The sequence below is a fragment of the Delphinapterus leucas genome, chromosome 12 (genome assembly GCF_059928025.1).
Source record: "Delphinapterus leucas isolate spDelLeu-1000000601 "Yukka" chromosome 12, BTC_Dleu_Yukka2, whole genome shotgun sequence".
Lineage (NCBI taxonomy): Eukaryota > Metazoa > Chordata > Mammalia > Artiodactyla > Monodontidae > Delphinapterus > Delphinapterus leucas.
The window spans coordinates 70,862,827-70,880,660 of record NC_143140.1 but is presented as its reverse complement, the minus strand read 5'-3'; the positions used below and the strand labels follow the sequence as shown (position 1 = coordinate 70,880,660).

General features: G+C 46.8%; 1 protein-coding gene across 2 annotated transcripts; it reads right to left on the bottom strand.

The window, feature by feature from the left end:
* Positions 1-1,491: 1,491 nt before the first annotated feature.
* Positions 1,492-17,446, bottom strand: TNFAIP3 (TNF alpha induced protein 3). 2 transcript variants are annotated; one of them, XR_002642578.3, is made up of 10 exons: positions 17,122-17,446; positions 13,437-13,746; positions 9,940-10,130; positions 9,148-9,295; positions 8,810-8,980; positions 7,525-7,705; positions 5,461-6,365; positions 4,389-4,570; positions 2,707-3,663; positions 1,492-2,565 (listed from the first exon to the last, which is right to left on the bottom strand). XR_002642578.3 is itself a non-coding variant. In XM_022557673.3 (9 exons), the coding sequence occupies exons 2-9, from the start codon at positions 13,729-13,731 to the stop codon at positions 3,379-3,381; spliced, it is 2,358 nt and encodes a 785-aa protein (XP_022413381.1). In that variant the 5' UTR covers positions 13,732-13,746; positions 17,122-17,446; the 3' UTR covers positions 1,492-3,378. The 2 variants fall into 2 exon arrangements, 1 of the variants encoding a protein (XP_022413381.1); XM_022557673.3 differs by having other exon boundaries at positions 1,492-3,663.
* Between the last annotated feature and the right edge of the window lie 388 nt (positions 17,447-17,834).

Here is a 17,834-nt window from a genome sequence, read left to right as displayed (position 1 = left end):
CATCATGCTGATTGAAGGACTGTAATTTTTAATGTTGGGTGAGAGACGGAGGAAGAATGGAGAAAAAGAGGTCAATTCAAGGCTTTGTGATTTCTCTGGGTAAGCATTCATACAGCTCAGATAGGATGGGGTGTCGTGGGACACACACAGCGTCACCTGTGAATGATTCTTGCCTGATTGAACCTGAATCTAATAAGAAGTCTAGAAAGACAAGTGAAATGACACCAGAAGAAAGCAATCTGCCAAATCGAGAATGTGAGCTATTCTACAGAACAAATGACCTAATCGCCTTAAAAATAGCGTGAAAACTTAAAAAGGGAGTGTCACGGACTAAAAGAGCCTTAAGAAATGTTAGCAATGAAAAGCAACAGGGGGCTTCCCTGTGGCGCAGTGGTTGAGAGTCCGCCTGCCGATGCAGGGGACACGGGTTCGTGCCCCGGTTCCGGAAGATCCCACATGTCGTGGAGCGGCTGGGCCCGTGAGCCATGGCCGCTGAGCCTGCACGTCCGGAACCTGTGCTCTGCAACGGGAGAGGCCACAACAGTGAGAGGCACACGTACCGAAAAAAAAAAAAAAGAAAACAAAAGCAATGGGACTCTGTATAGTGGAAAATGTGAGAAATTAGAATACAAACTTAAGAATTGGATGGTATTAAAAATAATTTAGCTGGGTGTAATAATGGTGGTTATAGAAAAAGAACCTATTCTTAACAATCAGAGATGCACACTGATGTATTTGTGTGAGGACACAATATCTGAAATTTGCTTTAAAATAATCCAGAAAAAAAAAGAGGTGACAGATGAAACAAATTTGGCAAGATGTTTCTAACTGTTGAAACGGGATGAGAGATATATGGGGGTTCATGATACTCTTATCTGTTTTCTTGTATGTTACAATTTTCCACAGTAAGTTTAGAAATATTATAAATATTTCTTTAAATGCATGGTTCTAAAATCTGGCTGATGATCAGAATCTCCTGGGCAGCTTTAAAAAAAAGAGAGATTCCAGGAGCTGCACAGTCCTTCGGCATCAATCTTCTATAGGTACATTTGTATTGGGTGGAAGAACGGGCCGTTTATAATTTCCCAGGACTCTGGTGCCGCCGGTCCTCATGGCCATCACAGTCATAGGTCGCCTCTTCTAAGATCTGACTCAGAGGTCTTATACTCCTTCCTCCCCTCTGATTTCTTTCCTTCCCGTCTCTCTCTGCTCCGCCCCCTTGTCTTTTCTCTCTGTACTTAAGGCTGAGGGCAGGAAACTTCAGAGGAGCACAGGTAACAGGCACTGGCACATCTTTCCTACTTCCCTCTGGGCCTCCATGTTTTCCCTGTTAAACCAGATGCCTTACCCTTAACAGTAAGTTCTCTTAATACCTATGGGTGAGAGATGTACCCCCTGCCCAGGTGTTCCTTGAAATAAAGTTGTTTGGGAAGTGTGGTCTTAATATTGGGGCCTTTTTCTTTCATCATTCGTAAACAGAAAACATCAGCATTTGTTCTTAAATAATTTACTTTTTAATCTTGACTTCTGTGAAAAGTTACATTTAAATTTAGGAAAACTTGAAGAAAGCCAATAGAGAGTCAACAGTTTTCTATCAGAGACAACTAAATGTGCAAATTTCAAATGTCTTCTATAATAAGTATAAATAATCCCATTTATTCACATTAAGAATGAAAATATTGATACACAAAATATTAAAATAGCAACTTTAAAAGAACTAAATGAAAACACTGAAGTTTATGTGAAATCTTTAGAAAGACATTATAAAGAGATCTGTCAAGGAAAAAGGCTTATGGTATCTCAAGGGGAAAACACATCACATAGGACAAGTAAAGACTATGGAGAGTTAGTTACAGATTGCCAAAATTTTCAGGTTCTAAGTCCAGACCCCCCCCCCCAAAAATAGCAGCCTTTACCTCTGGGGACAATGTGTTTCCCTTCCTTTTTTTTCTAGAACAAGTATGAGAGTAACACAAAACACACAGAGAAACTGCAGGCCAAGGACAGAAAGAAATTTCCTCGTACTCATGGTTACAAGGTTGTGCTGTCCCAATGCTAAGGTGGCCACAAGGTCACTGCCCTGCACCCCAGCACACAGCATTAACACAGCAAACAAAACCATCACCAAAGGCTCCAGATTTCCCCGTGACCTTCTCCAATCTCATCCCCGCTCCTTCCCAATCGTCTCTCTAAGGAGGTAGGATACGCAGAAGCATCTACACACTGTGGAGAATGGTTTCTCATCAGAGGGCTGGGAAGTGGCTCTGACCAAAGTTTCACGAGGAAGCGTGAGAGTTTAATGAATTTATTTGCGATGCGACTTCTTCTTTCCAAAATGTGTGGAAAAGGTCGACTCCGCTACTGTGGTGAGGAGTTTGCTGCGTCTATAACATGACCGAAAGCCAGTATGTTATCTCAAGAAGACAGTATAGCAATTTCTGCAGACCAGAACAGCTTCACTTAAATAACCTTAAAGTTTGCAATAAAATAAATAAAGTGATTACACAGACACAAGAGTCTGCTGGTGGAGTTCAGGCGGGCTGTGTCTACGAGTCGTGCTTGCCCCTACAACAACCAGAAAATAGGTTATTATTATCAGTCAGTCTTCTTACTTAAACTTCTAGGGCAGCAGCGCAACGTAACAAACAAAATTCCCTCATATGTAACATAAGGGGCCATTATATGTGTAACCAGGTGTATGCTCACCTCAGTTCAAGTTAAGCTTTAGAAGTAAAGACAGTGATAACCAAAAGAGTTACACATCTGCCCACTGAGAATATTCTGGGTCTTACAAGGTGCATATTGTAAAGAGCAGCTGGTGTGCTTTTCACCGTGGACTTGTTCAGTCTCAGCAGCCTCAGCATCACAGTCTGTGGACGGTTTTGCCGTGTCCGTGGGGAAGGAACGACGCAGGTAGGGCGAAACCGTGAACGACCGGCACTTTGAGCCTGCCCGTTATCCCTGAGCTTCCCGAGCTTCCGGCACAGGGCCTGTGGGCCTCAGCTCCCCATCTCCGAGAAATGCTGATGGAGGGCAGGGGGACTGGCTCCGAGTTTCCCAGCCCGCCTGACCTGCGTCTTTTCCCTTTTCTCTAAAGATGAGGCAGCAGTCCTGGCACGCGTTCTGAGTCCATGAGGTTCCTGGCCGCCTGCTTGGAAGGAGAGGCGCGGGCTGAAGCCCACACAACCCGCGGCCAGTCACACACTTTGCTCAGATTCCAGGCCGGTGACCGAGAGCTTCTTTCTTGCCCTGCTCAGAGACACCCTGGCCCACCGTGCAGGGCCGGACCCTCGGGTGGCACCGGGGCGCTGGGAGCACAGCGCCACGCGGGCTAAGGCTCCAGGCCCCTCCGGGCTGGGGCTGGCCCCCTGGGTCAGGTTAGCCGTACATCTGCTTGAACTGAAAGCACTCGTTGCAGTAGCCGTTGCACTTGGCGTTGCCGAAGTGCTCACAGGCGGGGGCCCGGCAGCGCTGCGTGGGGGGCTCCTCAGGGACGGGCTCGGGCCGCCGGGCACTGGCGGCCACGCGCTGGCCGAGGTGCTGGCACTCCATGCACAGCTCCTGGTTGCAGCAGGCCAGCATGTTCCTGCAGGTGGCCCGCGTGCACTTGGACCAGGAGGTGCTCTGGGTGGCTCGGGGCAAGTCTCTGTGCTGGCTCGCCCTCTGGGTGGAGAGAGCAGAGAAAACCACTGTCACATTCATTGTTCAGGGACCACACGGTGCCATCTCATCCGACGGTGTGGGTTCTACAAAGGGCTGGGTGTGGTGAAGGGCACCTGCCTGACCAAGCGGACAGGGGGCGGTCTATGGACGGGAGCCTCCAAGGACCTTTCCTCCCCATCCCAAGAAAACAGATCTGGCCCCAGGGAGGCCCGGTGGAACCACCATCCCTAACACGGAGGCCGGCAAAGGCTGGCCCGGCTTGCTTCCGTCCGGATTAATACTAAGGTGCCCTCATTTAGACAGATTCCCTACCACCCTCCAACCAGTAGGAGAGGCATCTATCCATGAATGTTTGCTTTTCTTATATGCCAGTAAGTGGAGGCACCTGGGATGTTCTGCCTTTTCCTTCCATCTCATAATAAGGGGATTACTTAAGAAAGTCTGCACTTCTGCTACAAATGCAAGAAGTCTCTGATCGCCGTTTGGCTTTTCGGAGGCTTTAACGGGTTTTATTCCACGGCTGGTTTTATTTGCTTCTTAAAATGAACCTAAAGTAAACTTAGGCCATGAAAATCAATAGGAACTGCTGTGCTTCCAGCCCTGGGGGCCAGGCTGACTTTTCCCCTGGTTTTTCCCTGGAACTCAGCAGGGAGGAAAGCCTGCTTATCGCTCTGGCAAGGAGGCGGGGCCCACAGGAGAGGGGGACGTCCCTCAAGATGTCTCACCAGCTGCTCTTCAGTCCTTTTCGCTTCATGAAATCTCTGGTTCTGAGCTTCGATGAAACACTTCTGACAGTATCCTTCAAACACACTGCTTCCGAGGGCGCCGCATTCCCTGCCCAGGCAGGGGACAGTGTTCTGGAACCTGGAGGCCGTGGGGCTGGCTTTCCCTGAGGCAGGGACAAAATCTACAAGAGAGCAGAGGCTCATCAGTAACACGTACGGTTCACCAAGTGGACAGATGCTGACATCAGGGAAACAGACAGGTTCCTAATACAGATTAGACCAGCTGCGCTCTACCTATGAGAGCAACCTTTCAGAAACCTAGCAAAATAACCAACAGAAATAATACTATAATAAAAACATCTTTGACTTTACAGCTCTCTCCCTTTGGAACAGGCCGCACTGGTCGGTCACAGGAACAGAACAAGCAGAGACATTAAGTGCCCATCCTTCTTTCAAATTTGAGATTTCAAAAACCACAAATGGACTCTTACGACGTCAGTGAAGGCCGCTCTCTTTCCAGCTACCACTCATCAGGTTTTGAATTTTCTCTAGTATGCCAGAGTTTCAAAAGAAGTCTCATCTAAATTCTACCTTACAAACACTACACCACATGACCTTATAAAAACAAATTCTCTGAACTCTACCCACAGGGCTCTTGTGGGTTTTGGAACATGCTGTTCTGTACTTTTGCTTCCAGGTGTGCCGGCAGAGCCACTGTGACTGTCCCCCCAACGCAAAGCACACTCAACGCCACAGCCCTTTCTTGAAGGGGCTCCCTTCTTGAATTTCAGGGGCAAACTGCCTTCTACGAGGGTTTTTTTTTTTTTTTTTTTTTGCGGTACGCGGGCCTCTCACTGTTGTGGCCTCTCCCGTTGCGGAGCACAGGCTCTGGATGCGCAGGCTCAGCGGCCATGGCTCACGGGCCCAGCTGCTCCGTGGCACGTGGGATCCTCCCGGACCGGGGCACGAACCCGTGTCCCCTGCATCGGCAGGCGGACTCCCAACCACTGCGCCACCAGGGAAGCCCTACGAGGGGTTTTGAAACAGGGGTGAAACCCATCCTCTCACTCACGTTTATTTTCTCTGTACTCGATGAAACACAGCGTGCAGAAGCCTTTGTTCTCTGGAGTCCCAAAGTACATGCAGCCCGCTTTCCTGCACTTGCTTGTCCCTGTCCTGTCCCCTGGAGTCCGTGCGGCCGAGGAGCGGTGGCCAGAGGGAGCCTCAGGCCCGGCTCTGCGGCAGGCGTGCGGGGAGAGGCTCTGTGCGAGCTGTGAGGGGTCAGACTTGGAGCGCTGGTGGCAGGAGAGGGGGCTGCTCGAGCTGAGGTTCGGGGCGGGCTCGGCTGTAGTCCTTTTAAAGCAAGCACTGCAGATCCCATTAAACGTCCTGGTGACGTCCTGGAGGCAGGCTCGGCACTTGCCAGGGTCGAGATGCTGCGCAGGGTCCGAGGGGTGGCCCGCGGGAAGCTGCCGGGCGTTGTGGCATCGCTCGCAGAAGCCATTGTGCTGCACGTTGAGGGTGAAAGGGCAGCCGGGGCTCCTACACTTCATGGCCGTGGTCTCGCTGAACAGGAAGAGGCTGGGTGCTGTCGGAGGGGCTGAGTGGGGACCCCCGGCGGGCTCCTCGGGGCTCCAGGCCTCCCCCCGGGAGGCCCCGAGCACCAGGCGGGGCAGCGCTTCAGGGCCCGGCTTGGAGTTGGGCTTTGGGGCTTTGGTTTGTTTCTTTTGCCGCCTCTCCGAGCACTCGTGGCACAAAGGCTGGGTGTTCACGGACATGAAGAAAGGGCAGTTGGGCGTTTCGCATTTGATGTCCATGAGAGAAAGCTGGGGGACGGAAGGTTCCAAAGGATTCTGGGGGTGCGTGTCTCTCCGCCCCTGCTCATGGTTTTCCTGCCACTTCTTGTACTCGTGCTGGACAAGTTCAAAGTAATCATCTACCAGGTTTATTTCTTTGGGTAAGTTAGCTTCATCCAACCTAAAGACCACAAGGAAAAAACATGAGACCACACACACACACACACACACACACACACACACACACACACAGCTTTACACCACTAGATCATAGAGCAAACTTTTAAAACGCGGACTGTGGTAATAACTTCATAACCATTCACTGAAATGCAGCCTGTGATGAAGACTTTGCACCTCTAACGTAACACAGTCCAATACTGTTGAGAAGACGTCATTATTTTGAGAATCAGTCTTATTTAATTAATTTTGGTCCAGCCCAAATTATAGATAATTCTAAAGAAAGGGCTACTCAGGGGCTGCTTCTACACTTAATTACCCTCTTCCTCTTTGAAAAAGTCACTTTTACTTTCTAACTTCTCAGAGACCAAATTTCTAGTGAAATGTTATTCAAGGTATTCATTTGGGAAGAGATTACTTTATAGTACAAACTACCTTGTAATGCGTTCTGTATTTTTCTTTATCAATTTACTTTATTAATTTTAAACGTGCACCTGGTCTCTATTAGCGGTAACCGCCACGAGCAGTAACTAAGAGGCAGACACACCATCAGGCGTTACATACTGACTTCTGACTCTGTAACTTGTTCATCTCCACTTTGAGAAACCGATTCTCTTAGGCCTTCTCGGTCTTGTGCATTTCAAAGTTCTAGGAAATGGGCATCTCTTTATCATCAAGCCAGTGTTTACAATTTTGATACCTGTACAACCTGTACTCTGGGTCTCTCCTCCCCACCCCATGCGGCCAAGTCACGTGCCTGCCACATAAACACATTCTACAGCCCAGTCTGCGTCTGGTGTGTCTGCCTTACCCAGAAGCCAGGAGAATGAGTGTTTTGTCTCTAAGAATTTTCGCTTGCTAGTCTAGCACTAGGGCAATTTAAAAAAAAAAAAAAAACCCATCCTCGATGTGAACGCACTTTTTAAAGCCACAGGGCTGACACTCAGCATCCAGATATGCAGAAAAATCATTTTGGATCAATTACTTGTTCCCATTTGAAACCCAAGTTAGTGCTACCTGAAGTGATTGTCTCTGACTCACACACAAGCCCCTAAACTTGTTTCACGCTGGAGGAAACCAGCTTCAAATAACTTTACTGTTGGTCTTTAGGGTAGCAGCAGCTTAAAGATGACAAAGCATAGAGCGAAAAACAAACTGCTTACTTTGCAGCGTTAATTAAATGGGTGGTGCCATGGTCCCAGCCTTGAACAGGGATTTCTATCACCATCAAGTACTCTTTCAGGAGCTTTTCCTTCATCTCATTTTCAGGATCTGTCAAAAAGTGAACTTTTAAGTCTTCGAATCTTCCTCTCTCTCTGTTAACAAGTGGAACAGCTCGGATTTCTGAGGGAAAAAAATAACACATCAGCAAAATATGATTCTACTAAATGAGATTATGTGTGAGGCCATATATATAACAACTACATTTTGAAAATGCAGAAAGGATACAATTACAGAGGGGAAAAGTATTATCTAGCCACAAAATCAAATGGGGAAACAAACTGTACTAAACTCTAATAAAAAACACACGGCTGGGACTTCCCTGGTGGTGCAGTGGATGAAAATCCGCCTGCCAATGCAGGGGACACAGGTTCGAGCTCTGGTCCGGGAAGATCCCACATGCCGCGGAGCAACTAAGCCCGTGCGCCACAACTACTGAGCTTGCGCTCTAGAGCCTGTGAGCCACAACTACTGAGCCCATGCACCTAGAGCCCGTGCTCCGCAACAAGAGAAGCCACCGTAATGAGAAGCCCTCGCACCGCAGCGAAGACCCAATGCGGCCAAAAATAAATAAAATTTAAAAAACCCAAAAAACCCCCACACGGTTTCCAGGACGCCCACAGCACATTAAGCAGCCTGGAGGCAGTAGGTCTTACTGGTCAAATCCCACACTCAGAACCAGACCGACCTGGGTTCGAGTCCTGACTTTGCTACCATCCATCTCTGTGACATCAGGTAAGTTATTGAACTTCTCTGAGCTTCAAGTGCCTCATCTGTACTATAAGGTTACTGCATCCACAGGGATGCCGTGAAGATGAAATGAAATAAAATAACGTACCTAAGCATTTGTAAAGTGCCTTATTAGTTCCTCATTAACCTATTACAATAATTGCTAACCTGCCAGACATTTACCTGCCCCATGCCAGGCACTGTATTACGGGGCTAATTAAGAAATGGTAGCAGTAATATACATTATCTCCTACTTGCCACTAACATGCTGAAAGAGCTTCCCAAACTATAGACAAAAAGTTGGGGGCGCATTACGATGACTGCTATTACATCACTGTTGCTAAACAACTGACAGAACACTGTATTTAAATGAAACTAATATACTTAAATGAGACTTTCAATAAGAAGCAAAAGAGCAAACCCTGATGTTCAGGAGGAACGGGGTGTACCAGTATCTACCAGCAAGTACAAATGTGAATAGATGCTCAGTTTTCTCACCAGGTCCACTGTCCTTCATGGTCACCAGGGGTACAAAGTGTTGGCTGTCGTAGCCGAGAATGATGGGGTATCTGTAGCATTCCTGGGCAGGCCAGTGGAGAGGCAAGTAAATTCCGCCCACCTTCAAAGGAGCGAAATTGGAACCCGATTCCAAACTTCTCAACATTTTGTCTGTTTAAGGAAAGAGAAAGAAAAGATAAGGCCCTCCGCGGCTTTCATCAGATTCCATTTAACTATGGTCTCCTGTAACTTTGGTAGCATGGGTTTTCCTAAGAGGTAAAGCACTAATAAAGCTGAAAAGCACTTAAATACAGATAAGCCATCAGCAGGCATCTCACCTGAAATGACAATGATCGGCCTTCTGAGGATGTTGCAAAGGACAAATATGTGTATTTCTTCCAGTGAATTATACTGCAGTCCACTGCGGGCCACTGGTATGTCCGTGGATGCCATTTTGACAAGGCTGTCCCATTCATCAGTCCAGTTCTAAGGGGACAGAAAGGAAATCATTGAATGTACTCTGCACTAAAAAACAATTCTGGCTTCACTCTATAATTTATCACTTGTATCACTCAGCTTGCTTTTACCTTTTCTTGAAATTATCATTTAAACGATCACCCTTTTGTCCCCACTTTGGTTTTCTTCCCTTACTTTTTTCCACTACAAGGCAAACTCTAAAGTAGGGGAGGATGGGGACAGCACCTGCTTTCAAAAAAATCCCTAATGAGGCATAATGTCAACGCTCCTCATCCAAATGTGCACAAAAATCCCAAACTTGTGACTGAAAATGGGGAGGCACCCGTCTGAATTTGATTGGCTGGCTCAGTAAAGCATGAGAAGGGCAATCAAACTGAAAAACAACTAAAACACCACAGGGAAGCCCGAGATCAGAAAGATCATTCTAAAATGACTCCCCAGCTGGGAAGCTGCTGCCCTGGAGCCTCCCAGCAGCGACAAGAGCCTCAGGTCCATCCCACAGGAGGTTTCTGGTGTTTTCCATTGACTCTGCTTTGCCAAGTTCATGTGACCCGGCAAATCACATGCTCCTTGAGAGCAGGGACTGGCCGAAGGTACTGTTTTGCCACCATGGAGCTCCGTCAATAGATGCTGGATGAGGAAACACAACATACCCGGGTATCGTAGCAAAGCCCCGTTTCCACGAATTCCTGAGACTTAAGAGACTCCAGCTGCCAGCGGAATTTAAAGTTGCGGGTGTCCGTCTCCTTGAGGGTGCTGAAGAGCGCCTTCCTCAGGACCAAGTCTGTGTCCTGAACACCCCACATGTACTGGGAAGCAGCGTGCATGAGGCAGTTTCCGTCACCTGAGGACAGAAGGGAAGCCAATTCAAGCAATCTACATCTAAGGCCTAGCAGGCGTTTACAGAATAAACTAGCCTTACGGCTACCATGCGGGGACCCAATAGCGCTTGTGAGAAACGCCAGTGGTTTAATGTCTTAGTCGAAGGGCCAACTGGTAACATTTCACAAGGAGATGACAGCTTTAACGAAAAAAACATATATCATTCTTTTAACTCTTATTTTTCATGAATGATACTAACAGCCAAGGAACCAGGGAGTGAGAGACAGGAGCCCTTGGTTCCAGCCTGGCTCCGCCCTAACTAGTTTAGGTGAACTTGGGGGGAAATTCCTTAACCTCTGAGTATTTTTCCTCTTTGGAAATGAAGACATTGGATTATGATCTCTGAAGTCCATTCCTTTCTAACATGCCTTGCTTTTCTGGCTAAGACGCTGGCACTATTGCTCTCTGACTCTGAGAGAGAACCCCCAGGGTAACATGCTCAAACCAGGAAGCTGGTCTGGCTCCATTTACTAGACAGGGACGGCCTGGCCATGACTCAGTGGTACATGACTTGACCATCCCACCACAGCCTTTGGGGCCTGGGAGCTTCCTCTCCTGGTCTGTAAAGTAGGAGTGAGAAGACTGAATTACCTACTGCCTGCCCACCCCACCCCCAGAAATGCCTTGTGTGAGCCCGCCTGTTAGCAATTAGAGTCCTTTTTCAGAGTTTAAAGAGGGCCTCGATGTCTACATTTGAAAATAATTCAGTGTTTAGGGCTGGCACTTGAAGAATTTTGAGGCTTTTGAGGAAAAGATAGGTCTAATTTTATTCTATCACTTTTTACTTTTATAGGTTAAAATCCACAATTCATGAGACTGCATTGCTTTTTGAACTCCAAAGAATAAACATTTTGGAGGTCTGTTTAATATTAAAAAAGTTAACTCCTTAGTCTCTTTTGGGAAGTGCATAATTGTTTTTATAAAGAAAAGTTCAATCGTCTTCTTACATTGTTCTACGGGGCATTAAAGCTATTTGAAATTTTATCAAATCTTAATTATAGTCAACTGTAAACAACAACAACAACAACCCCTCAAAAATGTATCCACAGCCAGTATCCGTTCAATTTACACACTTAGAAAAACTAGCTAAATAAACATTCAAACCAATGAACCAAAAAGATCGCTCAAGGCTTGTGTCTTGGCAAGAAATGTAGCAACAACTGCATTCTGTTGAAATTTCCCCTTTGCAAAATCTAGAGCAAAGATAAGGCTTTTTTTCTTCTTGTGCTTACTTTCAGTTCTTTATTGAGATGCACCAGCATAAAATTCCCTAAGTAACATCTGGAATTCCCCAGCGCTAAGTTATTTGACTAGCAATTGAGCAACAGCTATTGTACTTTTTGTTCTGGTGTGTAGACATTTAAAGTGCGAAGTGCACCCTGGACTTTCCAAGTGGGTGTGGTCAGGGTGAGCTGGAATAGGGCTACTCATTATACAAGTGAAATCGCTGCAGCCAATAGACGTTGGAATTTTTCACATGAAGTTTCGATTTTATGCCACCTACTCCCTTCCTCATTCACCACAGTCTCATATCCTCAAATGCAAACTTGCAAATCACCCCCTCCCCAAACAGACCATTGACTTTGTAGAGCGCTCCTATAGGGGGAAGGCTTAAAAAAAAAAGGGCTAATAAAAATCAGACAGGGAAAGTCATTTGTTTCCTTCCTTCCCCTAAATATCTTTTCTTCCTTTTCCAGAATTTTAAGGAATTTTTTTTTCAAGTGGTGAAATAAAAGGATTCTGAGCCTAAAAATCCTTACTTCTCAGAAAATGATATCAGAATGCACTTGCCTTTGTAGTTTTGCTTGTAGTGTGAATCCTTGATTTAAATGACCTATCTTTGCAAAACAAGTATTTACTTTTTATATTCAATTTTTTCTCTTAAGGAACCAGAGCAAGTTAACCCTAAAATCTCAGTTCAGTTCATGATAATACGGTTTTTCTCTTTCCACCACATTTCTAATTTGGCAGAATCTCTTCTTTCCAACTTTCCCACATCTTTTTGTAACCAAATGGGAGAGAGTTAAAACCACAAACTGTCAGGAACATAAACCCCTTGATGATGACTTCACATAATTACCTACTTCTAAGCATCACTTGACTTAATGCCAAGAACAACATAAATACTACATAGCCCCAGTTTTCTTTCTATGTTTCTAAGAATCTATCCTTCAAAAATAAAAGCAAGATGTTAAGGTGATGCTAACTCCCAGAACCAAAGGAAAAAAACATGTCCCTCAATCGTGCCAAGTTAACCAAGTCAAAAATGGCCAAAGTGAATGTACCGATTTATTTAAGTTGATGTTCTTATCATCTCACTGTCAACAAGGATGTACTAATTTTGCCCTTCGACATATTATTTTGATCGGGATGGTTTAGGATTGTCACTGATCTAAGGCCAGGAGCCTTTTGAGAAAAAGGCCTTACTTAAGACTATAAGCAGTCTACTTGCTTCTTGTAATGATTCGCTACATTTATAAAGTAGAATTTTGTATCTGCATTAAACAGTATGCTCGAATGTTTCTGTGATGTGCATACTCTTGCTTAAAGGAAATAAACAAAAGACAAAACAGTAAAGCTTAGAACAGGAAACACCTACTAGTCATAAACGGCCATTGGGTAGACAGTCACAGACAGCAAGAAATGCAGTACAGTACTAGGACTCCCAAAAAAAACATGAAGTAGAGGTCTAAAACCTGCACTAAAAATCTCAAGTATCTTTCTAGTTCGTATCATGGGACTGTGGGCAACAGAACCCAAGTAAGGGAGGAGCTGACAATAGTCACTGGTTAACCCATAAAATGTGTCACTGATTCAAGAAGTGTAAGGCCATCATCACAAGCATTTTCTAATGACAGTGGGAAACGCTACCAGTTTTCACACAATGCTTTCCTTTTGAACTTAAAGCCTTTTGATATTTCCATTACTGGCTAGGGAAGGTATTTCACAGATGATTGAACAGTTGCAAGAATTACATATAGAAGTCATACATACATACCATACACATATACTTAATAGGTGCCTGGTGTCTAGAGGTGCATTCTTAAAGCCTCAGTGCGCTCTGCTGTCTAACATACACTAGAAAATATCCTTAATTAAAATATTCACAAAACAAGCTTGCTTTTGTTACGTGCCCCTTATAGAATCTCTATACTAAGGTACCTGCGGCCTTAAGAGATTCGATCTGGACTGGTGCTATTACCTTCTAATAAATGGGCACCCAGCCCGGTGGGAGCTACCCCGGCCCCCAGACAAAGGCAGGTCTTACCATTTGTTTTCAGCGCCACAAGCTTCCTGACTTCTCGGCACCAGTTGAGCTTCTTCTGGCTTTCCAGGGAGGCCTGGATGTTTCTGTCGATGAGAGCATTGTGGATGATCTCCCGAAACTGTGGACAAAACTGGCAAGTTCTGAACATTTCCAGCGTGTACCGGTGCATGGATTTAAAATGGTGAATGATTCCATTGGTAGGTTTAAAAATATCTTCTGGAGTTCTCTCTCTTATCTTCACAGCTTTCCGCATATTGCTCAAATACAAAGCCAGAGGAAGGAGTTGCTCAGCCATGGTGCTCTCCAACACCTGAAGAGGAGGGAAAGAAAACCCCATGCCGTTAGCTCGGCTTTGATATGACTCCTATATACCTGCCTGCAGGAAACCCCAGTGTTTGATCTTGTCATTACCCTAAGGGGTAGGCAAAAGATCTTAGTCACCCCTACTCCCAGGATACTAGCTGGCCCCAAAGATGAACTCACACCGGACTGTTTTAAGTTACATCACTTTTAAAGATTAGTCTAAACAAGAGAAGGAAGGCGAGGAGTGGGCAACGAGGAGGAGGGGAATAACCCATGTTTTCAGTAACATTTGTCAGGGAGCCATGCCTGTCTGTCAGCAACAGGTATGGTGCCTTGTAACCGACTGAAAATCCCACTCCATCCTGATGCCGCTCTGGGGCAGCCACTGGATTTGAGGCGCCCTGAATGCCAGTTACAGGCACAATGTAGTCCTGACAAGTCTGGCTCCTTTCCTAACGGCACCACCGAGCAACCCTCGCTCTTAGGCAAAGTCTTGATTTACCTCTTTCAAGCACTCCCTCCCTATACTGGAAAGACAATAAATATTTTGCGAAAAATCCTGCAATTTTATGCTGCTACCTAGGCTGTTGATTGGACTTTTCTCTTTAGACCCCAAAAGAAATATTTATAAAGCGTATACTTGTAAAATGTATTGTAATATACAAAGAGTTAAACTGAATGTTTTATAACCAACAAAAAAGCTTATTCCCAGCAAGATGTTTTGCAATTTTAAGAGCAAACAGTCAGCGGTCTTTCAGAACCTCTCCACTGAACTTAACAACATCAGAATAAAAAATAGAATAATGATAACAATAATAGAATAATAAATTCTATACTTCCAAGAGGAGATATTGGAAGTACAGAATTATATTCTATATAATTACAGAATTAACTGTATTACTTCAACTCAACCGTCAACCAAATTTTATTATCGTCCTCCAGGTACCAACACTCAGATGGATTTTGCACCCTGTCTTCACTCTGAAATCTTCAAGCATAATCGACTGGTGGAAAGAAATAAAAGTCTGGAAGCAGACAAGGAAAGAAGTTTCAGCCAGAGGGACCACTCAGGACAAATGAAAGAGGAGGGGGGCAAACCCCAGCGTCTCCAACCCATGCCAACAGCATGGAATGATGGAATGATGTAACGTGGGATCTTTACAGAGCAGAGCTTTGTGGAGAGCCAGCTCACATTCACTGGCCCTTAGTAGGGAGCCTTGCCATCCATCCTAATTTCCAAGATGAAGACAAAGACATTTTCAGAGCACGAAGAGAGCCCCTAGGAAGTTTCACTGCATTTGTTAATCCCACTCTTGTGTCATACTCTTTACCGGGGCAAGCCTCTAGCTGAGAAAGAAGTTAAACCAATGTAAGAGGGAGAAGAAATCTAGATTACAGAGAAGCCAGTCCTGGTGGGTCTCAGCTCTCTCAAAGTCATTGATAAAATGGTCTAAATTCTCACGGGCCGCTACAAGACTCTGAGGTTGCTTCTGAGGAGTCTTCTGGTGGTGAATTTAGCTCAGGATTCCTTATCTGATAGCTGGATGATGCCTGGAAGAAGTCATTCTCTGGGTCAAATGGTAATCTCTGCTTTGATGTCAGATATTCCTTGCAGGTAGATTTGGGCAAAATCATGGCAGGACCACAGACACAACGAAGGGACAAAAAGATCACACACACATCCCCTTGGTGGCATGCAAATGCCTCTTTCACGATGTCATTCATTTGTCCATCCATCACTCAACAAGCACTGCCTGACCACATACTTCTACTGCCTGACCATCAGCTTGTTGCTGAGGCTAAAGATAAAGACAACCTTATTCCCCGGCTTGAAATCACATGACCACCTTAGTCTCCATCTACGGCAACTGTAGGACTGGTCCTGCTCAGGTAGGTCCCACACCATCCAGGGGCAGGGCTTTGCTGAGAAGCCTGGTCTTCCAACACCTGCCCCTTGCTAATCTCAGAACACCACTCCTGTGGTTGCAGAGTGCCTGCTGCCCTCACAAGGAAACAGACAGGCAAGAGGAAGATTTGAAGCAAGCTAGTTGTAGCCTCTTTTTTGCTTTTTTGACTCTTCTTTTATCTTCTTCTTCACCTAAGATCTTTCACCAAAGTTCTCAAATAGTGAGAGCTGGAACCATAGGCAAGACGTGCAAATGTCAACATTTGATAGTCCGGTGTCACCTCACTCATAGGTTCAGCCTCGCACGGCCTGCAGAATTGCCTCCTTAAAAGAAATCAAAACCCACTGCCCAACTGCCTAGGACTTGGACTTCTCCATACTTAAGATTAAAGAATAATCTGACCTGTGATAAAGAATTTCTGAGCTATGACTGTAATGTCCTTATATGCAAAGACATACAATATTACCCGTAACATTTCTTTCATGTTGTTACCTCATTGGCTTTTTATCAACAAATATCGACTTTTTAGAAAGTACCCCTCCAAAAATTCAAAAACTGTACAAAGAATTGGAAAAAAAAATAAAGAAGCACTTTAGACCACCAAGACTGAAGCAGTAACTGGCTGTTTAATACTCTGGGACATTAGGGCTGTGGTCCAGAGGACCCTGAAACACTGGTTCTCTCAGAAGGCTGCCCTGAGATACTTGACCAGAGCGGCTTTCCAAGGAAAGAAGATCAGAGGCAGGGAGAACTGAAAACAAAGCGGTCTCAACAAGTTCTGAGCTCCTTCCTTACTTAATACCACGGCTTTCCTGAAAGGCCAGGTGGCAGGATGTGGGACGACCCCGACTGACAAAGACAGTCTGACTGGGGGATAGGGGCCTGCAGATGCTCTAAACTGGAGCCCCCAAAGGCAGGCCGACCACCCACTGCTACACGCATACTTCTCTGACACTGCTTAACTCTCAGTGTCTGCAAGCCGTCCCCGGGAAGTTGAGCTGACCTGGCTCCCCGCCCCCTGGGTTTTGCTGCCCCTGAGACATGCCACACCTTCGGGCTGGTGCTACAACAATCTGGAAAGAGGCCACAGCAGTTTGCAAGGGCTACGTAGCCGTAAGCATGCAGAGCTTGATTCCAAAAAAGACAAGCCAAAGAGCAAAGCACCAATGACCACCCGCGACCAAGCGGCCCCGGGGGCGACTCTCCCCGCAGGCAGCTGCCTTTCAAGTTCTCTGCATTATCTGCAAGAAACAGCTGGCTGGATCCTTGAATCCCGGCTGTCACCCTAACATCTGGCGCGGCCCCCTCAACTCTCAGCAGTTCAGAACCTACAACGGGTACAAACGGCCAACAAACTCCCCTCTGGAACCGCTGCAAAACCAAGGCCAGGTCGACGGAGCCAGCCCGCGGGTCGCTGCCAAACTCGCACCCGCAGCCCTTGCCCGGGGGAGACGGCACAGGGACACGGGGGTTACCTCTTCGGGACACGCGATTCTCTGCAGAAACTCCAAGTCCAGGTCAGGACAGGCGTGCACCGCCGGCTGGGGTCACGGTCGGGGTCGGGGCCAGGTGGAGGCGGCGCCCCATGGACGCCCTGCTCGGGGTTAGTTCGCGGGCCGGCCCGGGGGTGCGGATCTCTGCTGCCGCCGCCGCTGCCGCCGCAGTTTCCCCGGCGGCCGCTCTTGCCGCTCCGCCCCCGCGGCCCCTAGCTTGTTGCACTTGGCCGCCGCCAAGGCTGCAGACTGCCAGTTCTCTTTTTTCCCTTTCTGTTTTACCGCCCGCGGACAGCCGGGGATTTCCACCCAGGGACTTTCCAGTCACGTGACGCGGGCCGGGCGCCCGAAGCCGGTGGTCTCCTGCCGCTAGGGGGCGCAGGAGACGCGGGAGGCCCGATGCGCTCCGCCCCGCCCCGTCCCCGCCCCGCCCCGCCTCTCCAGACGCCCGAGAAACTCCTGCGCCCCGCCCCGGGGTGTCCCCGCGTGAGTCACCTGGGCATTTCGGAAGCTGGACTCAACGTCACATCCATGTGGAAATCGCAGTGATGGGAACTGGAAATGAAATAGGTTCTTTTTCTCAGCCGTTTTTCTGCAGAAAAGCATCAACTGTGGAGAACAAGAAGGGAAATCATAAAGAAAGAAAACCCTAAAAACCACCACAGGCCTCCGCTGGATTTGCAAAGCTTGGACTG